At 46.1% G+C, this 21,457-nt stretch overlaps 2 protein-coding genes across 3 annotated transcripts; both read right to left on the reverse strand.

Moving 5' to 3' along the window:
* Positions 1 to 497: 497 nt before the first annotated feature.
* On the reverse strand, positions 498 to 4,557 carry LOC109749469 (protein FAR1-RELATED SEQUENCE 5). The gene is given in 7 exon segments (XM_073501540.1): positions 498 to 1,361; positions 1,450 to 1,666; positions 1,795 to 2,252; positions 2,339 to 2,721; positions 2,826 to 3,316; positions 3,789 to 4,163; positions 4,345 to 4,557. Coding segments are annotated over 7 exon segments (2,655 nt in total). The 5' UTR covers positions 4,411 to 4,557; the 3' UTR covers positions 498 to 696.
* An 11,648-nt stretch (positions 4,558 to 16,205) lies between these two features.
* LOC120972838 (uncharacterized) lies at positions 16,206 to 18,142 on the reverse strand. Of its 2 annotated transcripts, none has more exons than XM_045232387.2 (4): positions 17,767 to 18,142; positions 17,572 to 17,652; positions 17,435 to 17,482; positions 16,206 to 17,337 (listed from the first exon to the last, which is right to left on the reverse strand). In XM_045232387.2, exons 1-4 carry the CDS (start codon positions 18,078 to 18,080, stop codon positions 16,485 to 16,487), a joined length of 1,296 nt encoding a protein of 431 aa, XP_045088322.1. In that variant the 5' UTR covers positions 18,081 to 18,142; the 3' UTR covers positions 16,206 to 16,484. The 2 variants fall into 2 exon arrangements, with proteins under 2 accessions (XP_045088322.1, XP_040254313.1); XM_040398379.3 differs by having other exon boundaries at positions 16,206 to 17,340.
* Positions 18,143 to 21,457: the final 3,315 nt, after the last annotated feature.

Raw genomic sequence — 21,457 nt, forward strand, 5'->3', positions numbered from 1 at the left:
ATGGAGGCTTGTTTATACAATCTAATGAATGTATGTTACCAATGAGAACAAATTCAATTTTTGTGTGTTCCACTACTGCAGCCGCACTTCACGCATTCCACCATTTTTGTCATATGAAGTTCAGACCACAAACTTGTCAGGATTGTCTGTGATTTTGTCCCAATTTAGTACCCCCTCCGATCAAAAATATATGTCATGGCTATAATCTAAAAAATTGTTCACATAACCGTTAATTACAAAAAGTTCCCATTTTTACGAGTGAAAAATAGAGATTATTCTGACATATGGGTTTACAGATAATAGAATTTTCCACTTTGATGTTCATGTTTGAGTTTATGATTTGTACTAAATAGAATACTGTCAAAAATTATAGTCATGCATAAATGTTCCTAGCAGTTATCAGGGATATTTTTCAGATAAGGTTTAATTTCACCTCCATATGTTACAACAGATAGTTCAATATTCAAAATGGACTTGACAAATAGAAAACATAACATCAATTCTAAAATGTTCCCCACCAGCAACCACGTCAAATATGAAATAATTTTGGAATAGTGATTCTACACATAATGCTTTCAATTATCTCTTAGAGTATTAGAAATAAACTAGTTGTAATGACTGACACAACATAGTTTCACAATCGAGTTATTTACAAGTCACCAAACTGGAATAATTGCTATCATCTTTTCCGCAAGATTATTCATCACCTAGCAGATCATCTTCTTCCTGATAATCTAAGTCTTCATCTTCGTCCACCTCATCATGTATCAAACGGCGGCGAGTTGCCGTTCCCCTTCCCCTACCCCTGCCCCTGCCCCTCCCCTGGGCTGCTCTGCTGCCACCAACTGCGAAGCTTTCTGTTCGTTTTTTGCATGACGCCCTATTGTGACCTGCCATAAGGCCGCAATTGCTGCATCTTCTTGTGCACTTCTTTGGCCCGGGTGCGCCGATCCTACGCCCTTCTTCTGATCTACAACCCTTCGTTTTTGCAATCGGCGGTGCTTTAAAATTATCTATCTCACGGTCAGCTGGATCACTGCAACCTCCATAATCAAACACAGGTATGACATCAGGAGGAAGTACCTCAACCTGATCCCTAAGTTCTGTCATCACATGAATGACTCTTTCATATCCAACTGTTGATCTGTCACCCGCTCTAACACAGGCATAAGCCAGTCTGAGCATATTTAAGTGCTTTCCACTATTTGATGTCCCATCGGCTCCAACCTGGAGAGTGTCATTCCTGTCATATGGTGGGTCAATCCGTGCATTCCTTGTGTACCTTCTATACACATATTTGCTTGGAAGTTTCTGAATCTGCTCATTTGTCATCACTATAATAAGGTGTGGGCATAGCAGTCCTGTGCAATGTCACACATACAAACATTAATGTTCATTATCATCATAAACTTTGCCGCTGAAAAAATCGACAAACCAAACTCTACTAACCTGTGTGCTCCCACTGCTTGCACTCACACTTGTATTCTTCTTTCTCTTCATCACAAACCACTTTGAACTCATGTTGGGACCATGAAAAAGTCGGCCCGTCTCTACCGTACACCACAAGGAAACGACCAGCGCAAACTTTCTTTGTAAGAAAAGAGGTTCCATAAACATATGCTTCTTTGTATTTCCTGAATACTGCACGGGTATAGATTCTGCTCAACTGATGTTCCAGAGGGTAATTTGTTACTGTTTTTGGCCGGGCCTGCATCAGCAAAGATGTGTCAAAGATTTCCTTTTTTATTAATGCATGAGTCGTACTATAAGATGCTGCCATATGAGACGTCATACCTGAGATTCCATGGTCTCTCGGGCTTCTGCTTCTTTTCTCCCTTGCAAAACCTGAAACATTTTTCTTGCAAACAAGTGCAGAGGTGTCGTAGGGTCAATGTGGTTTCTTTTCGCAATTCTGTTTGTGCTCTCACTGCGTTGCGTAGATGTCATTCTCCCACAATAAACATCCTTAAAGTATGCGGCGATCCATCTTGTACGCAGATCTTACAAACTGCCAATTGTAGGATCTGACTCGAGTCCATATTCATTCACCATCTCCATCCACGCCTTCTCAAACTCCATGGGGGTGAGGGGATGATTTATTATTGTCAACAACTTCTCTTTCAAACCATCATACAAGTTATACAACACCTTCAAGCCGTCTTTGTGACCATGCAAAACATGCCATCTGCATAGCCTATGAATAGTGTTTGGAAACACTCCCGGAAGAGCATTTGCCATTGCTTGGTCTTGATCTACAAGACATGATGTAAGTAATTTAACAAGCTCTACCGACTTGTTCCAGTTGGCACGTACATAACAACTAAAAGGCCAAGTATACCTGTAAGTATGCAATGAGGTTCTTTGTTTTCCATGCACATTTTGAAAGTGCGAAAAACCCAATCAAATGTTTCCTCCTTCTCATCACCGAGGAGTGCAAAACCAAAAATGACATTCTGCAAATGGTGGTTGCTCCCAACAAACATTGCTAATGGCTTATTGTAAAAATTGCACTTATATGTTGTATCAAAAGTAACCACATCACCAAACTCAGCATAGTTAGCCTGGCAGCTAGCATGACTCCAAAATATATTCTTCGGAGCACCCTCGGAGTCATGTTCTATGTCATAATAAAACTTACTATTCTGTGCTCTGCACTCGTTGAAGAAAGCCTTTAGTTTTTTAACATCATCTGCTCGCTCCTTACGCACATTTTCAGCTTTTCTGAAATTCATATTCACACATGGAAGCAGCAGCAAATATGTTACAATCAAACGGACTTTACTCTAAGGACAGCTGCATCGTACAGTGCAAAGTCATACAATTACCTATTTTGCATGTCACGTTCAGTCCATGGCATGTTCTCACGGTTGCCATGGAACTTGGTCAACACATTCATGGTGGCATTAGGAGAGACGTCGCACATCTGCAGATCATCAACGAATTCCATGATAGCAGGGTCTTTGTTCTTGTGTGAACGCATGTGCTTCAACTCCCATGGCTCAGGATTTAGGGTATGATTGTGCTCCAATAGTACTTTCTCATATATCCATTCTTTCCCTCTTTTCTTCATCTTAAACGCTGCCTTACAGTTAACTCTCTTTGACATCTTTGCACGTTTCCGTTCCTCCCCGGGCTTGTAAAATGTAGAAGTACCTTCTCGGGAGCATGCATATAGACGCGACATCGGTTTCCTCCTGAGCTTCGTAATACTAAAACCAGCTTCTCTTGCATATTGTAGATAAAAGTCATACCCTTCCTCCTCGGTGACGAAACCCATATTTGTCTTTGGCACAAAATCTTCACGGACTTGCTCACCCTGCCATCATGATCGTTTCACAAATACATTAGACACTATTTGTCATTGATCTGAATGACCATTCATACATCTATATTTGTAATGAAGAAGCATAACAATTGGCATTTCTGGCATGTACTGATTTCGACAAGCTTTGGTTGTTAGTATTGTTCAGCCCCAATAGTTCCAAACGGCAAATCAGATGAGTCTGCTACCAAACATTACAATGGACATTTCCCACTGAATCATATGACTGGATAACGCTTTGGTCAAAATTGAATCATGATATGCTATCTAGTTCCTTCATATAGATATGTTAAAAGAAAATACTGGGCATTTCCCACTGTTAACATGCGTTCATCAAATAACTGATCATTGCAGACAATTTCATACATACGCATCTTCAACTCTACCTTTCCATCTACGGTCAATGTTACAGCAACGTGGCAACCTACAGAAGAATTCATAATCACTTGTTTCAGAGAGAACTTACGTGTATGTATCTTGCGCTGGGATCCGGTGTCATCATCTCCCTTGGTTCAACAGTACACGGCGGCATCAATATGGATGAGTGCATCGCCGGATGACGCACCAATGAGTTATCATCGGCTATGGGAAATTTTGAACCACTGCTGGCCGAAGTTCCAACGCCATGGTCTGGCGTCGAGAAAATTGCTGGAGGAGGCGCACCATCAGCAGCAGCAAACCTTCTCGGACAAGTCTCATTGTCCTCGGATTCTCGCCGGCGGAAATCCGGCGAGTCCATGAGGGAAACCGTCCGGTGCGTCTCTCCTCCCGCGCCCCTGAGAAAAGAAACAATGCCAGTCCCACGTCTTGGGGCCCGAAGTTTGAAACTGCAATTTGGAATCTGGCAGGAACGTAAGTTTATGGGACAGTCTTACGACTGGGGATAAAATCAGTCAACACTCGATGGCGATGCAATTACAGAGAAAATCACTTCAAAATTAAAATTATCCCCAACGAAATTCCCAACACCACAAACTTCCTGCGGTTACGAACAGGGGATCTGCCAGAGTACCCACCCATACCTCGGTCATGACGGGTGGACACCGTGCTCCCGCCGAGGCGCCTCCCTGCCGGGATGGTGGCCCCATCTCGCCCGGATGAGCTCTCCCGCCCGCCCCGGTGACTTCTCCGCCCGCCGATCTGAATCCTCGCCGGGGCCGACTCTCCCATGGCAGCGGTCCCTCGCATCGGATAGGCTAGCGGCGACGGGGTCAGGGAAACAGAGGATGGATAACTGTTGGAAATATGCCCGCAATAATAAATTGGTTATTATTATATTTCCTTGTTCATGATAATCGTTTATTATCCATGCTAAAATTGTATTGATAGGAAACTTAGATACATGTGTGGATACATAGACAACACCATGTCCCTAGTAAGCCTCTAGTTGACTAGCTCGTTGATCAATAGATGGTTACGGTTTCCTGACCATAGACATTGGATGTCGTTGATAATGGGATCACATCATTAGAAAAATGATGTGATGGACAAGACCCAATCCTAAGCCTAGCACAAGATCGTGTAGTTCGTTTGCTAAGAGCTTTTCTAATGTCAAGTATCATTTCCTTAGACCATGAGATTGTGCAACTCCCGGATACCGTAGGAATGCTTTGGGTGTACCAAATGTCACAACGTAACTGCGTGGCTATAAAGGTGCACTACAGGTATCTCCGAAAGTGTCTGTTGGGTTGGCATGAATCGAGACTGGGATTTGTCACTCCGTGTAAACGGAGAGGTATCTCTGGACCCACTCGGTAGGACATCATCATAATGTGCACAATGTGACCAAGGAGTTGATCACGGGATGATGTGTTACGGAACGAGTAAAGAGACTTGCCGGTAACGAGACTGAACAAGGTATCGGGATACCGACGATCGAATCTCGGACAAGTAACATACCGATTGACAAAGGGAATTGTATACGGGATTGATTGAATCCCCACATCGTGGTTCATCCGATGAGATCATCGTGGAACATGTGGGAACCAACATGGGTATCCAGATCCCGCTGTTGGTTATTGACCGGAGAACGTCTCGGTCATGTCTGCATGGTTCCCGAACCCGTAGGGTCTACACACTTAAGATTCGATGACGCTAGGGTTATAGGGAATAGATATACGTGGTTACCGACTGTTGTTCGGAGTCCCGGATGAGATCCCGGACGTCACGAGGAGTTCCGGAATGGTCCGGAGGTAAAGATTTATATATGGGAAGTCCCGTTTTGGCCACCGGAAGAGTTTCGGGCGTCACCGTTAATGTACCGGGACCACTGGAGGGTTCCGGGGGTCCACCGGAAGGGGCCACCAGCCCCGGAGGGCCCTATGGGCTGTATGTGGAGAGGGACCAGCCCCTTAGTGGGTTGGGCGCCTTCCCTCCCAGGGCCCATGCGCCTGGGGGTTTGGGGGAACCCTAAGGGGAGGCGCCCCCTTGCCTTGGGGGGCAAGGCAACCCCCCTGGCCGCCGCCCCCTCAGATTGGATCTGAGGGGGCCGACCCCCCTCTCCCTTGCCCCTATATATATGTGGGGGTGGGAGGGCAGCAACACACAACTTCTGGTGCAGCCCTGCCCCTCTTCCTTGTCCTCCTCCTCTCCCGCGGTGCTTGGCGAAGCCCTGCAGGATTGCCACGCTCCTCCATCACCACCACGCCGTCGTGCTGCTGCTGGACGGAGTCTTCCCCAACCTCTCCCTCTCTCCTTACTGGATCAAGGCATGGGAGACGTCACCGGGCTGCACGTGTGTTGAACGCGGAGGCACCGTTCTTCGGTGCTTAGATCGGAATCAACCGCAATCTGAATCGCTATGAGTACAACTCCTTCATCCGCGTTCTTGCAACGCTTCCGCTTCGCGATCTACAATGGTATGTAGATGCACTCCCCTTCCCCTCGTTGCTAGATTACTCCATAGATTGATCTTGGTGATGCGTAGAAAATTTTGAATTTCTGCTACGTTCCCCAACAGTGGCATCATGAGCTAGGTCTATGCGTAGTTTCTATGCACGAGTAGAACACAAAGTAGTTGTGGGCGTCGATTTTGTCAATTTACTTGCCGTTACTAGTCTTATCTTGATTCGGCGACATCGTGGGATGAAGCGGCCCGGACCGACCTTACATGTACACTTACGTGAGACAGGTTCCACCGACTGACATGCACTAGTTGCATAAGGTGGCTAGCGGGTGTCTGTCTCTCCCACTTTAGTCGGATCGGATTCGATGAAAAGGGTCCTTATGAAGGGTAAATAGAAATTGGCATATCACGTTGTGGCTTTTGCGTAGGTAAGAAACGTTCTTGCTAGAATCCCATAGCAGCCACGTAAAACATGCAACAACAATTAGAGGACGTCTAACTTGTTTTTGCAGGGTATGCTATGTGATGTGATATGGCCAAAAGGATGTGATGAATGATATATGTGATGTATGAGATTGATCATGTTCTTGTAATAGGAATCATGACTTGCATGTCGATGAGTATGACAACCGGCATGAGCCATAGGAGTTGTCTTAATTTATTGTATGACCTGCGTGTCAATGAAAACGCCATGTAATTACTTTACTTTATTGCTAACCGTTAGCCATAGTAGTAGAAGTAATAGTTGGCGAGACAACTTCATGAAGACACAATGATGGAGATCATGGTGTCATGCCGGTGACGAAGGTGATCATGCCGCGCCTCGAAGATGGAGATCAAAGGCGCAGGATGATATTGGCCATATCACGTCACTTTATGATTTGCATGTGATGTTTGTCATGTTTACATCTTATTTGCTTAGAACGACGGTAGCATAAATAAGATGATCCCTCACTAAAATTTCAAGAGACGTGTTCCCCCTAACTGTGCACCGTTGCGAAGGTTCGTTGTTTCGAAGCACCACGTGATGATCGGGTGTGATAGATTCTAACGTTCGAATACAACGGGTGTTGACGAGCCTAGCATGTACAGACATGGCCTCGGAACACATGCGAAACACTTAGGTTGACTTGACGAGCCTAGCATGTACAGACATGGCCTCGGAACACAAGATATCGAAAGGTCGAACATGAGTCGTATAGTAGATGCGATCAACATGGAGATGTTCACCGATGATGACTAGTCCGTCTCACGTGATGATCGGACACGGCCTAGTTTGACTCGGATCATGTATCACTTAAATGACTAGAGGGATGTCTATCTGAGTGGGAGTTCATTAATCAGATGAACTTAATTATCATGAACATAGTCAAAAGGTATTTGCAAATTATGTCATAGCTTACGCTTTAGTTCTACTGTTAGATATGTTCCTAGAGAAAATTTAGTTGAAAGTTGATAGTAGCAACTATGCGGACTGGGTCCGTGAACTGAGGATTGTCCTCATTGCTACACAGAAGGCTTATGTCCTTAATGCACCGCTCGGTGTGCTGAACCTCAGCGTCGTCTGTAGATGTTGCGAAACATCTGGCATACACATTTTGATGACTACGTGATAGTTCAGTGCGTAATGCTAACGGTTTAGAATTGAGGCACCAAAGACGTTTTTGAAACGTCGCAGAACATATGAGATGTTCCGAAGACTGAAATTGGGATTTCAGACTAATGCCCACGCCAAGAGGTATGAGACCTCTGACAAGTTTCTTAAGCCTGCAAACTAAGGGAGAAAAGCTCAATCGTTGAGCATGTGCTCAGATTGTCTGAGTACTGCAATCGCTTGAATCGAGTGGGAGTTAATCTTCCAGATGAGATAGCGATGGTTCTCCATAGTCACTGCCACCAAGCTATTAGAGCTTCGTGACGAACTATAACATATCAGGGATAGATGATGATCCTTGAGCAACTCGCGATGTTTGACACCGCGAAAGTAGAAATCAAGAAGGAGCATCAATTGTTGATGGTTAGTAAAACCACTAGAAGGGCAAGGGAAAAAGGGATACTTCATGAAACAGCAAATCATTTGCTGCTCTAGTGAAGAATCCCAAGGTTGAACCCAAACCCGAGACTAAGTGCTTCTGTAATGAGGGGAACAGTCACTGAAGCAGAACTACCCTAGATACTTGGTAGATGAGAAGGCAGGCAAGGTCGACAGAAGTATATTGGATATACATTATATGAATGTGTACTTTACTAGTACTCCTAGTAGCACCAGGGTATTAGATACCGGTTCGGTTGCTAAGTGTTAGTAACTCGAAATAAAAGCTTCGGAATAAACGGAGACTAGCTAAAGGTGAGATGACGATATGTGTTGGAAGTATTTCCAAGGTTGATGTGATCAAGTATCACATGCTCCCTCTACCATCGAGATTGGTGTTAAACCTAAATAATTGTTATTTGGTGTTGAGCATAAACATGATTGGATTATGTTTATTGCAATACGGTTATTCATTTAAGGAGAATAATGGTTACTCTGTTTATTTGAATAATACCTTCAATGGTCTTGCACCTAAAATGAATCTCGATCGCAGTGATACACATGTTCGTGCCAAAAGATATAAAATAGTAATGATAGTACCACATACTTGTGGCACTGCCATTTGAGTCATATTGGTATAGATCGCATGAAGAAGCTCCATGTAGATGGATCTTTGGACTCACTCGTTTTTGAAAAGATTGAGACATGCGAACCATGTCTATTGGTATGAAGAAACTCCATGCAGATGGATCGTTTGGACTCACTTGATTTTGAATCACTTGAGACATGCAAATCATACCACATGGGCAAGATGACTGAAAGGCCTCGTTTTTCAGTAAGATGGAACAAGAGAGCAACTTGTTGGAAGTAATACATTAGATGTGTGCAGTCCAATGAGTGCTGAGGCACGCAGTGGATATCGATATGTTCTTACTTCACAGATGATTTGAGTAGATGCTGAGAATATTTACTTGATGAAACACAAGTCTGAATTATTGAAAGGTTCAAGTAATTTCAGAGTGAAGTTGAAGATCGTCGTGACAAGAGGATAAAATTTCTATGATATGATCATAGAGATATCTGAGTTACGAGTTTGGCACACAATTAAGACATTGTGGAAAGTGTTTCACAATTAATACCGCCTGGAACACCACAGTGTGATGGTGGGTCCGAACATCATAACTGCACCCTATTGGATATGGTGCATACCATGATGTCTCTTATCAAATTACCACTATCGTTTATGGGTTAGGCATTAGAGACAACCGCATTCACTTTAAAAGGGGCACCACGCAATTCCGTTGAGACGACACCGTTTAGAGAAACCTAAGTTGTCGTTTCTTAAAAGTTTGGGGCTGCGATGCTTATGTGAAAATGTTTCAGGCTGATAAGCTCGAACCCAAAGCAGATAAATGCATCTTCATAGAATACCCAAAACAGTTGGGTATACCTCCTATTTCAGATCTGGAAGCAAAAGTAATTGCTTCTAGAAACGAGTCCTTTCTCGAGGAAAAGTTTCTCTCAAAAGAATTGAGTGGGAGGATGGTGGAGACTTGATAAGGTTATTGAACCGTCACTTCAACTAGTGTGTAGCAGGGCACAGGAAGTTGTTCCTGTGGCACCTACACCAATTGAAGTGGAAGCTTATGATAGTGATCATGAAACTTCGGATCAATTCACTACCAAACCTCGTAGGTCGACAAGGACATGTACTACTCATGGGTGGTACGGTAATCCTGTCTTAGATATCATGTTGTTAGACAATACTGAACTTACGAGCTATGGAGAACCGATGGTGGGCCCATATTCCGACAAATGGTTAGAAGCCATGAAATCCGAGATAGGATCCATGTATCAGAACAAAGCATGGACTTTGGTGAACTTGCCCGATGATCGGCAAGCCATTGAGATAAATGGATCTTTAAGAAGAAGACGGACGTGGACGGTAATGTTACCGTCTATGAAGCTCGACTTGTGGCAAAGAGTATTTTCACAAGTTCAAGGAGTTGACTACGATGAGATTTTCTCATCCGTAGCGATGCTTAAGTCCGTCGGAATCATGTTAGCATTAGCTGCATTTATGAAATCTGGCAGATGGATGTCAAAACAAGTTTCCTTACCAGTTTTCGTAAGGAAAGGTTGTATGTGATACAATCAGAAAGGTTTTGTCGATCCTAAGGATGCTAAAAGGTATGCTAGCTCCAGCGATCCTTCCATGGACTAGAGCAAACATCTCAGAGTCAGAATATACTCTTTGATGGAGTGATCAAAGTTTTTGGGTTTATACAAAGTTTGTTAGAAACTTGTATTTACAATAAAGTGAGTGGGAGCGCTACAACATTTCTAATAAGTATATGTGAATGACATATTGTTGATCCGAAATGATGTAAAATTTCTGGAAAGCATAAAGGGTTGTTTGAAAGGAATTTTTCAAAGGAAGACCTGGATAAAGCTGCTTACATATTGGGCATCAAGATCTATAGAGATAGATCAAGACACCTGATGATACTTCCAAAGAACGCACACCTTGACATGATTTTGAAAGAGTTCAAAATAGATCAGCAAAGAAGGAGTTCTTGGTTGTGTTACAAGGTGTGAGTATTGAGTAAGACTCAAGACCTGACCACAGCAGAAGAGAGAAAGGACGAAGGTCGTCCCCTATGCTTTAGATGTGGGCTCTACAGTATGCTATGTTGTGTACCGCACATGAAGTGTGCCTTGCCATGAGTTGGTCAAGGGGTACAATAGTGATCCGGCAATGAATCACATGATAGCGGTCGAACATATCCTTAGTATCTAGTGGACTAAGGAATTTTTTCGATTATGGAGGTGAAAAGGAGTTCGTCGTAAAGGGTTACGTTGATGCGAACTTTGACACTAATCCGGATGACTCTGAGTAGTAAGCCGGATCGTATAGTAGAGCGGTTATTTGAAATGGCTCCAAATAGCACGTGGTAGCATCCACAAGATGACATAGATATTCGTAAAGCACACACGGATCTGAAAGGTTCAGACCCGTTGACTAATAACCTCTCTCAGAAGCATAACATGATCAAACCAGAACTCATTGAGTGTTAATCACATAGTGATGTGAACTAGATTGTTGACTCTAGTGAACTCTTTGGATGTTGGTCACATGGTGATGTGACCTGTGAGTGTTAATCACATGGTGATGTGAACTAGATTATTGACTAGTGCAAGTGGGAGACTGTTGGAAATATGCCCTAGAGGCAATAATAAATTGGTTATTATTATATTTCCTTGTTCATGATAATCGTTTATTATCCATGCTAAAATTGTATTGATAGGAAACTCAGATACATGTGTGGATACATAGACAACACCATGTCCCTAGTAAGCCTCTAGTTGACTAGCTCGTTGATCAATAGATGGTTACGGTTTCCTGACCATGGACATTGGATGTCGTTGATAACGGGATCACATCATTAGGAGAATGATGTGATGGACAAGACCCAATCCTAAGCCTAGCACAAGATCGTGTAGTTCGTTTGCTAAGAGCTTTTCTAATGTCAAGTATCATTTCCTTAGACCATGAGATTGTGCAACTCCCGAATACCGTAGGAATTCTTTGGGTGTACCAAACGTCACAACGTAACTGCGTGGCTATAAAGGTGCACTACAGGTATCTCCGAAAGTGTCTGTTGGGTTGGCATGAATCGAGACTGGGATTTGTCACTCCGTGTAAACGGAGAGGTATCTCTGGGCCCACTCGGTAGGACATCATCATAATGTGCACAATGTGACCAAGGAGTTGATCACGGGATGATGTGTTACGGAACGAGTAAAGAGACTTGCCGGTAACGAGATTGAACAAGGTATCGGGATACCGACGATCGAATCTTGGGCAAGTAATATACCGATTGACAAAGGGAATTGTATACGGGATTGATTGAATCCCCGACATCGTGGTTCATCCGATGAGATCATCGTGGAACATGTGGGAGCCAACATGGGTATCCAGATCCCGCTGTTGGTTATTGACCGAAGAACGTCTCGGTCATGTCTGCATGGTTCCCGAACCCGTAGGGTCTACACACTTAAGGTTCGATGACGCTAGGGTTATAGGGAATAGATATACGTGGTTACCGAATGTTGTTCGGAGTCCTGGATGAGATCCCGGACGTCACGAGGAGTTCCGGAATGGTTCGGAGGTAAATATTTATATATGGGAAGTCCCGTTTTGGCCACCGGAAGAGTTTCGGGCGTCACCGGTAATGTACCGGGACCACCGGAGGGTTCCGGGGGTCCAACGGGAGGGGCCACCAGCCCCGGAGGGCCCTATGGGCTGTATGTGGAGAGGGACCAGCCCCTTAGTGGGCTGGGCGCCTTCCCTCCCAGGGCCCATGCGCCTGGGGGTTTGGGGGAACCCTAAGGGGAGGCGCCCCCTTACCTTGGGGGGCAAGGCAACCCCCCTGGCCGCCGCCCCCTCCTCAGATTGGATCTGAGGGGGGCCGGCCCCCCTCTCCCTTGCCCCTATATATATGTGGGGGGTGGGAGGGCAGCAACACACAACTTCTGGTGCAGCCCTTCCCCTCTTCCTTGTCCTCCTCCTCTCCCGCGGTGCTTGGCGAAGCCATGCAGGGTTGCCACGCTCCTCCATCACCACCACGCCGTCGTGCTGCTGCTGGACGGAGTCTTCCCCAACCTCTCCCTCTCTCCTTGCTGGATCAAGGCGTGGGAGACGTCACCGGGCTGCACGTGTGTTGAACGCGGAGGCACCGTTCTTCGGTGCTTAGATCGGAATCAACCGCGATCTGAATCGCTATGAGTACGACTCCTTCATCCGCGTTCTTACAACGCTTCCGCTTCGCGATCTACAATGGTATGTAGATGCACTCCCCTTTACCTCGTTGCTAGATTACTTCATAGATTGATCTTGGTGATGCGTAGAAAATTTTGAATTTCTGCTACGTTCCCCAACAATAACATCCACTCTCAGGTCTCAGCTGGGAGAGTCCACGGGAACATTTTTTTTATATATACTGATCGACGATATGTGGTACAGTAACGACACCTCGTACATCAAAAATTAATTTGGAAGATATATTTATCTTTACATATGGATCAGCTTTCAATTAGACCGACTTTTTTTTCCTTCGTGCATACATAATTGGAGAACTGAAATCCGTAGTTCCCTCAAAAGAAAAAAAAGGATCGCTTTTTTTCATCACATATAGCTTTGGAGGGGTATTCTATTCCTGTTGTATTCCCTCCGTTCCAAAATTCTTGTCGTAGATTTGTATAAATACGGATGTATCAAGTACTAAAACATGACTTGATACATCTGTATCTAGACAAATCTAAGACAAGAATTTTGGGACGGAGGAACTACATTCCAACCACATATCCACTACCTTCATTTTGTGTTCTGTATTCACTGCATTCAATGAGTCACATGCCATTTAAATAATCTCTCAAAACAGATTATTGCCAACATTTTATCACTGCGAGATTTGGGTCAACAATAAAACAGCACCACATTTCCGCAAAAAAAAACTATAAACCACTAGTTAAATATTCAGAATGTAAGTACCAACTCTTTTATTGAACCCTACGCCCTACTGTAAAACAATAAAAAAGATAGTAGTAATTATCTAGATTGCCCATCATCTGCGGAGGGAGGAACATCATGCTGTGTAAATCACTCCATCCCCTGAAATCATTGTTCAGCCTCGTATTCCGCTGCATACAAATACAATTTTTATGTGAGATTTCCTCAAATTATATGTTATTTTGTCTACTACTTTCCAGAGAAATTTTGCACCAACCTATTATGCATCTAGGCATCGCAACATCGCCTGACTGCCGGCGTACATGGCCAACAACCAGGTGTTCATGGACAAGTGAACCAACGCTAAAATGAAGCTTGTCGCCGTGATTGATTCTGTATATACTTGCAAACATCTCCCATTCTCCAGTCAGGTAGTATTTTCGTCCACGCTTTCCTACTTCAAACTCGTACCATTCACCCGTTGGTGTCATCTGCAATTTCATCTCACTTCTCCAGAAACGAGTCAAGTTCTCTCCTAGTTTGCATGGAATCACCTATCCATTCACCAAAATGGTATGAACAATGGATGTTTGACTAATACTATAACACTAAAGAGTAAACTTGATGGCTTACCATTCTACACTTGAATCGTCTTGATATTGTGAGCGAAAGTTGAGAGAAACCAAGACCACGAGCACATATTTCTGTAGAGTACTTACATACTTGGCACACTCTCTCCTGCTGAAGGTCAGCCATTGTGAATGATTCAGATATGCTACCATTGAACTATTATATATAGCCAAAACCATCAGACAAAAGTATGACCCCAACGTGAGTTTGGGTACATGCAAAACCACCCAAACGTCGTTGGCCTTTCATTTTTGCTACAAGATCTCGCTAGACTGAGTCTATATGAAATATTCATAGATCTTGCCACACATACCTAGAATATAGGAACACACTAGTCAGCTATAAGCACCCGGTACTCATTAGGTAAAATTACGGCATTTGATATCTGCCCCATGCCTTGACGCACAGTGTAGGTGGCACACATGCACACTAGTCAGCTAAGCACCCGGTAGTCATTCCGTAAAATTACGGGATCTGATATCTGCACCATGCCTTGACGCACAGTGTAGGTGGCACACATGCACGAGGTAAATTTCTTGCATGCATGAGGTAATTAATACTTACGGCTCTCTCATTTCCTTCACGGCACAAAGATGTAGTACTAGGAAGGATGTGGAGCGAGTTTTTGGTGTGCTTCAATCTCGATGGGCTATTGTTCGTCACCCTGCTAAATGTTGGAGCGGTGACACTTTGTGAGAGGTGATGTCTGCTTTTGTGATCATGCACAACATGATCATAGAGGATGAGCGTGATGACAACATCTATTAACCAAGGGTGTAAACGCTGAGGCTGAGAGTGGAGCGGCAAAGTTTGCACAAATTCATTCATTTTATCATGAAATGCATGATCGAACAACTCACATTCAACTTCAAGAAGATTTGGTTGAGCATATGTGAACTCATATTAGGAAACCAATAGTTGTATCTATTCTTTTTCTTTTTCTTCCAATGTATTTGCTATAATTTTAAATTTATTGGTTGTAACTATGTGTTCTTTATTTGTTTGGTTGTAAACTATGTGACTTATTTGTTTAATAATGTGCAACGTTTTGTCCCTCGGGATCATTCATTTGTTTATTTGGTTGTGAATGACAATATGATTAAAAAAAGAAGCATGACGAACCAATGGCTCATCCAGTTGGGCGTCATTGGCAGAGAAAACGGACAAGACGAGGACGCCATCCCGTCTGGCGAGCCGAACGGATAAAAAAAGGGACAAATTTCATGTCCGTTTGGGTCGACCCGGTTGGATTGCCCTTAAGCCTGTCGCGGGTGTCCCTGTGTACTTCTGTTTTCTTTCTGAACTTGGGGTTACTATAGATTCATCCCATCTCGTTTATATACCGTATAATACACTCTTTGAGCATGATTGGTTCGATGTCAAAAGTTGGCATTGCTAATAGTTGGTAAATACCAAATGTTGGCTAGTGATTGGTTGGCTACCAACCTTGTTTGTCAACCTCACAAAAAATTACCAACATTTGGCAACTTTTGATTTTGCCAAATATTGGCATCAAACCAATTATGCTCTATGTCCTAGTTATATACAGATATTGTCTTTTTGAGTGTATTATATACAGATATTATGTATATAAGTCTGTAATTATATCTGACAGCTACAAATATCTGTAAATAAGTATTTTTGCAGTTCGCCAATTTCAGATTTGAAGATATATACACTCTATGTCCTAGTTACTATATCTAACAGCTTTGATTCCGGATTTGCTAATAGATTTATCTCAGCATTTGGATAGGCCCAGTTAGTTTGCCGCCGTGCACAAATAATATTGAAACACAACATTCGGTTCAGCATTTTGTCTCACCAAATGCAGTTATCAATTTATAATCTATAAGCAAGGGAAATGTCACAGCAAACATCAATCCTTCATCATTCAATTTAGTGACAAATCATTCATCACTGGACGCAAAAACCCAGTTTCTAGATGTTGCACGGCGCTTGCTTACAAGACAGTATCTACCATGAGTAAAACTGGGGCTCCGGAAACATGTGTACCCTCCGGAGAATGCAGGGCGCCTCGCGGACAGATCTAACCATCCAAAGACCCTGCATGTCAAAGTGCTGCGCTTCTCCAGCAATGATATCACCGTGCCCAAACACATCCTGGGGTCTTGCAAAGTAGTGACTAACGCGATTTCCCACACGCGACGCGCCGACGAAGAGCTGAAGAGTGGGTGGGTACTGAAAGGGCTGGTAGATTTGTACCTGCGGCACCGAGAGACGAGGCGCCGGCAGCTCGGAGAGTGGCACGGTGCAGTCCGGGCAGACGTGCTCCGGACAGCAAACCAGCCCACACTCCGAGCAGAAGAACAGGGCGTCGACGCCACAGCCTGCCCGTTGGCATCTGGCGAACGGAAGACGCTGTGGATAGGGTGGTTGGGGAGGCGGGGTCACCAGGGCCGCCTCCGCCGCCACCGGGGGGTCCTCCTCCCCCACCACCCCCGCCGCCATCGGCCGGTCCTCCTCCTCCCACACCGCCTCCGCCGCCATCGGGTGCTGGCCCTCCACCACCGCATCCATCACCACCTCCAGCAGGTCCTCCTCCACTGCCTCCGGCAGGCCCTCCGCGACGGCAGCCCTCAGCACCTCCGGCGACAACGGAAACTGGGGCGCCGCATCTTACGAGAATCGAGCCGACGAAGAAGTCCTGGCCATTGAGCTCGCTGGCGAGGTCGGGGACATTGCGTGCGGCCTTGTCGCTCTTGACCGCCACCTCGGCGTGGCCCTCGGCCTTGGTCGCCGCCTTGGCGTGGCCCTCGCTCTCGCCCTTCGCCAGCTCGGCGTGGCCCTTGGCCTTGATCACCGCCTCGGCGTCGCCCTTGACCACCAGCTGGGCGTCTCCCTTGACCGCGGGCTCGGCGACGGCCTTCCTAACGTGCTGCACCTGCGGAGCCCTCCTAACGCCTCGTCCCCGGAGCTTGCCGTTCGTATGCTTGATAGCTTTAGGAGATTGCCCCCGCTGCTTCGCGTCCTTGTCGCTGCTGAGACAATTGGCATCAGCATCGCATTAACGAAATGAACACCCAAACGAGGCGAAATTGCACTGACAAAATAATTGTTCCTGAATTTGCTTACATGCTTGCAGTTGCAGCAGTCAGCACCGGAAACTCTCTCTCATAGTCGCTGTGGGCAAATCAGAGCACCTCGTTCATATTCAGCAGCATTAACAAACCAGACCAACCCAACCGTGAGATGGGGAATTGGCTTGTTACCTCGCACTCGCCAAGAGAGCGAACCGATTGAAGACGCCCAGTCCTCCGTGGAGAAGCGAGCGCGAGGTCGGATTCCCCTGCCTGCAGCAACGCCGATTCGGTTCAGTCAACACCTCCAAGAGCGGCGATGCAGCGCACAAGAGCAACACGGCGCATGGAAACACGTAGATCCGGCATCCGGGGCAGGAAACTTACCTGAACGCGGAGGCGTTCCGGTGGTCCGCCGGGGAGGTGACGCGCGCCTGGAGCCGGTGCGGTGGCGCGGCTGACTGGATCCCGTAGTGGAACTGGCCCTGGCCCCGCCGCGCCGACGGGCGTGGCGGGGAAGGTACTCGGGGCGCTCGCCGCGGCGGCGAAGGAGGAGAGGCTCCGCCGCGGCCGGCCTTGGAGCTGGAGGCGGGGCGGGGAGGCGGAGGTGTCGGAGTCGGAGTCGGCGGCCGCTGAGTGTCGAGCCTGTCGACCCAGTCGTGGAGGAACCAGTCGGCACGGCGGCGCATCGTCGACGCCATGGGGTGCTGTTTGGATTTGGATTGATGGGAGTGGGGCGTAGTGTGGGGTGGGAGGAGGAGGCGGCGGCGAGGAAAAGAGCGTCGTCCGGGGTGATGCGCCTTTTATAGGTAGGTGGTGCGCTCTGCGCAAATCTTTTCGAGCCTGTGTTTCGATTCTGCTCCCAGTTGCGTTTTCTTCTTTGCACATTTGCTGCATATAATTATTTTTACAGTAAAATTGCATATTTATTCCGTGAAGATTTAACTGAGACGATAGGATTTACATATATTACTGTAGGCGAAAGCATGGGACGGCCTGGTGTGGGACCGTAGGCGTCAGAACCTCACAGAGGTGGCGTGCTGGCTTACTTCTTCTTGGCCAAGAAACGAGGGAGGAGGGAACAGGAGAGGGCTGGTGCCGAGCGAGCAGATGGACACCCCCGCCTTGGGTTTGTGGCACCGGGCCCGCAGGCCAGCAGCTATAGGCACGCGCCCCCCGTGTATGCGTCCTGGATTTGGTCGGTTTACTGGCCGGGCACCCGCCTCCGATCATGAGTCGATCGGCGATGACCCAAGGATTGGAAGGAAGAAAGCTCAAAAAAGAAAAGACTGGAAACGAAAGGAAAACCCGCGAGCCATTGACCGGATATGGAGTGCGCCAAGAATAAACGATTAATTGCTGCCCAATTCCGCAATTCGGAGGGGGGTTAATTAATTAATTAATACAGTAATTAAGAAAAAAAATAGCAAAGCGCCCTGCTGCGTAGAGTACGCAGGCATGGGGGAGGTGCGCGCGCGCGGCGTGGAGTCCCGCACCGCAGATTCATTCTCTCCGGTGCGGCGCCTGGTGGAAACTGGAAAGCAATGCGCCGTCGTTCGTCCTGTGTTCTTCGGCCAACTGCCCACGCGTGCTGGGTTCCAAGCTTCTCTCTTAAATGGATGTATCTAACATTAACATGGTACTAGATACAACCATTTGAGAGACAATTTTTTACGAACAGAGGGAGTAAGCATAATGTGATTTCGGCTGTTTTTATTAGGCTTCCGATGAAGGATTCAAAATGCCCTGAAAACTACACCATCTCTTTTGATGTATGGATAATAAAGGTATCGGTTTATATTAAAAATTTCCAACGATACAAAACAAAGAAATTGCAGTAGGGTCATCGGACAAACAAACAAACTTGGTCTTCAGCACGAGTCGCTACCGCTCCATCATCGGAGCCAGCCTGACACTAAATCATGTGGTTCGAAAGTCGTCATGCTAAGGTCCAGCTAGACCAATGCCACGGAGAAAAAGCCTCTATCATAGATGACTTGTATAGGTCAAAGATTGCATACCCGAATCATCTCCTGAACAAAACTTTTACCATGTTTGTAATGGCAACACAAGAAACACTTATGTGACTTAGACAGAGCATGAACCACCTGAGAGTGATCTGTGGTGGCAAGGAGTCTCCCACATAGAAAAAAAGGTCGCAACCTTTGCCCCGGGAAAAAATGTCCGGGGGAAACCCACCGTAACCCCCAAGGTCAGCGCTCACCGTCGACGCCATTGGCAGTCCACGACAGCACCACCGTATGGAGCATGCCGAAGAACCTTGAGACCAAACCCAAGACACATGCCCAGATCTGAAGGGCCTCAGACAACGTACACACCACCTCCTAGATTCAACACGGTAGCCGAAAATATCACTACTTCGATAGGAGATCCAAAGAATACTTATTCGTTGCCGTCATCATCACCGTCGAAGCCGAAACCGTGGGCAACCAATTACCTAATTAAGACACCTAGACTATTTAATGCACTCGGAAATAAGCTCATAGGGTTTCCCTTCCTCGTGATGTCGACCGAGCATCCAATGAAGGTTAGAATGCCCCAGCGGTGTGAAGGGGAACGCAACAGAAAACAAAAAATTTCCGACCTACGCACCAGCCCAGGACCACTATGGAGACTGCATACATGGTTTGATCTTTTTCGTTACCGACTCGTAGCGCAGCGGGAAGTAGAGTCGATGACGATCGGCGGTGCAGATCCCCGCAGCTAGGATTTACAACCTCCCAACTGCGAGGATGTATACCCTCATCTGCTCCTCAGACAGCCCTCCGGGAGGCGGTCGAACAGCCCCCCGGACGGTGTCGCGGACAGCCCTTCGGGAGGACCTTCGAAACTCGAATGGTCACTCGGACAGCCCTTCGGGAGGACCTTCGAAACTCGGACGGTCACACGGACAGCCCTTCGGGAGGCACTCACGAACTAAGACCGAAGCTACGATCTCTCTACAGAGTTGCAAACATACGGTGTCATCTATCCGGCAGGGCTTCGCCGTCCAGAACTAGTTCCTGCCGGAACCCAGACAGCCTTACGGCTCTACGAAACTCTTTTCGTGGGAGGGAGAGAAGAAGCTAGATAATGCATGGCATGTGTATGAGAGCAAGGGATGAGTGTGGAGGGCTGCCCCTCCACCTCTATTTATAGGAAATCCCAAGGGGGTAGGGTAGTTTCACAAAAAACCCAAAATGCACATGAATGAAGTCCTTCCACAAGGACCTAGGTGTGAAACCAAGGAACAAGAGGGTCCCCAAGGGGGGATACCCCATGTGGCCGGCCACACCCCCATGAGGGGCCCAAATAATGGCTCCTATCCATCCATGTCATCCCCAAGATTTTTTGGAGCAAAGCCCCAAAAGGTGGCTTTCCATAAAGTAACCATAAAGCTGATTTTCACTATTCACGACGACATTTTTCAGCGTCTGATCGAACTGAAAATATTTATGTGGGCTAAGAACATTTCCAGTACCCACTAAAATGATTTTCAACGTGTTCCGAAACAATTCCGGTTTTAGTGATTTTCATCTGCGAAACGCATCTGAAGTGGCTCCGGCAGCTCCGGAACATTTCCGGTTTTTATCTCAGAAAATTCCAAAAAGCTTCCAGAATGATTCTGGCATCCTCCAAGAATTATCAGGCATGTGCCGAAACCAATTTGACTTAATGGTGTATCCCGAAACAACTTTTCGGTATCATCGAAACTTATCCGATGACCTCTCTCTGCGGTACGATTCCGCTGTCCGAAACTTTTTGGTGTCCGAAACTTTTTCGGTGATTTTCTCTCAGACTCCCTGTCTAGTATTCAGCAGATAGATGACCCTTAAGCATGTGACCCTATAGGTTCGGTGAAGTATAGACATGACCCGGAACCCCTTCCGATCAATGATCAACATCGGAGCCGTGGACACCCATATTGACCCCTATACCCACACGAATAAATATTCGAGTGAACCTCCAGTTGCCGTGTGCTATTCCTGTTGCTTCGCGATATGTTACAAATACCCGAGGTGAGACATGTTGGCATTCCCGTGGATCAACAACTTGTCCACTATGCTAGTTACCTCGT

The sequence above is a fragment of the Aegilops tauschii genome, chromosome 1 (assembly GCF_002575655.3).
Source record: "Aegilops tauschii subsp. strangulata cultivar AL8/78 chromosome 1, Aet v6.0, whole genome shotgun sequence".
Taxonomy (NCBI): Eukaryota; Viridiplantae; Streptophyta; class Magnoliopsida; order Poales; family Poaceae; genus Aegilops; species Aegilops tauschii.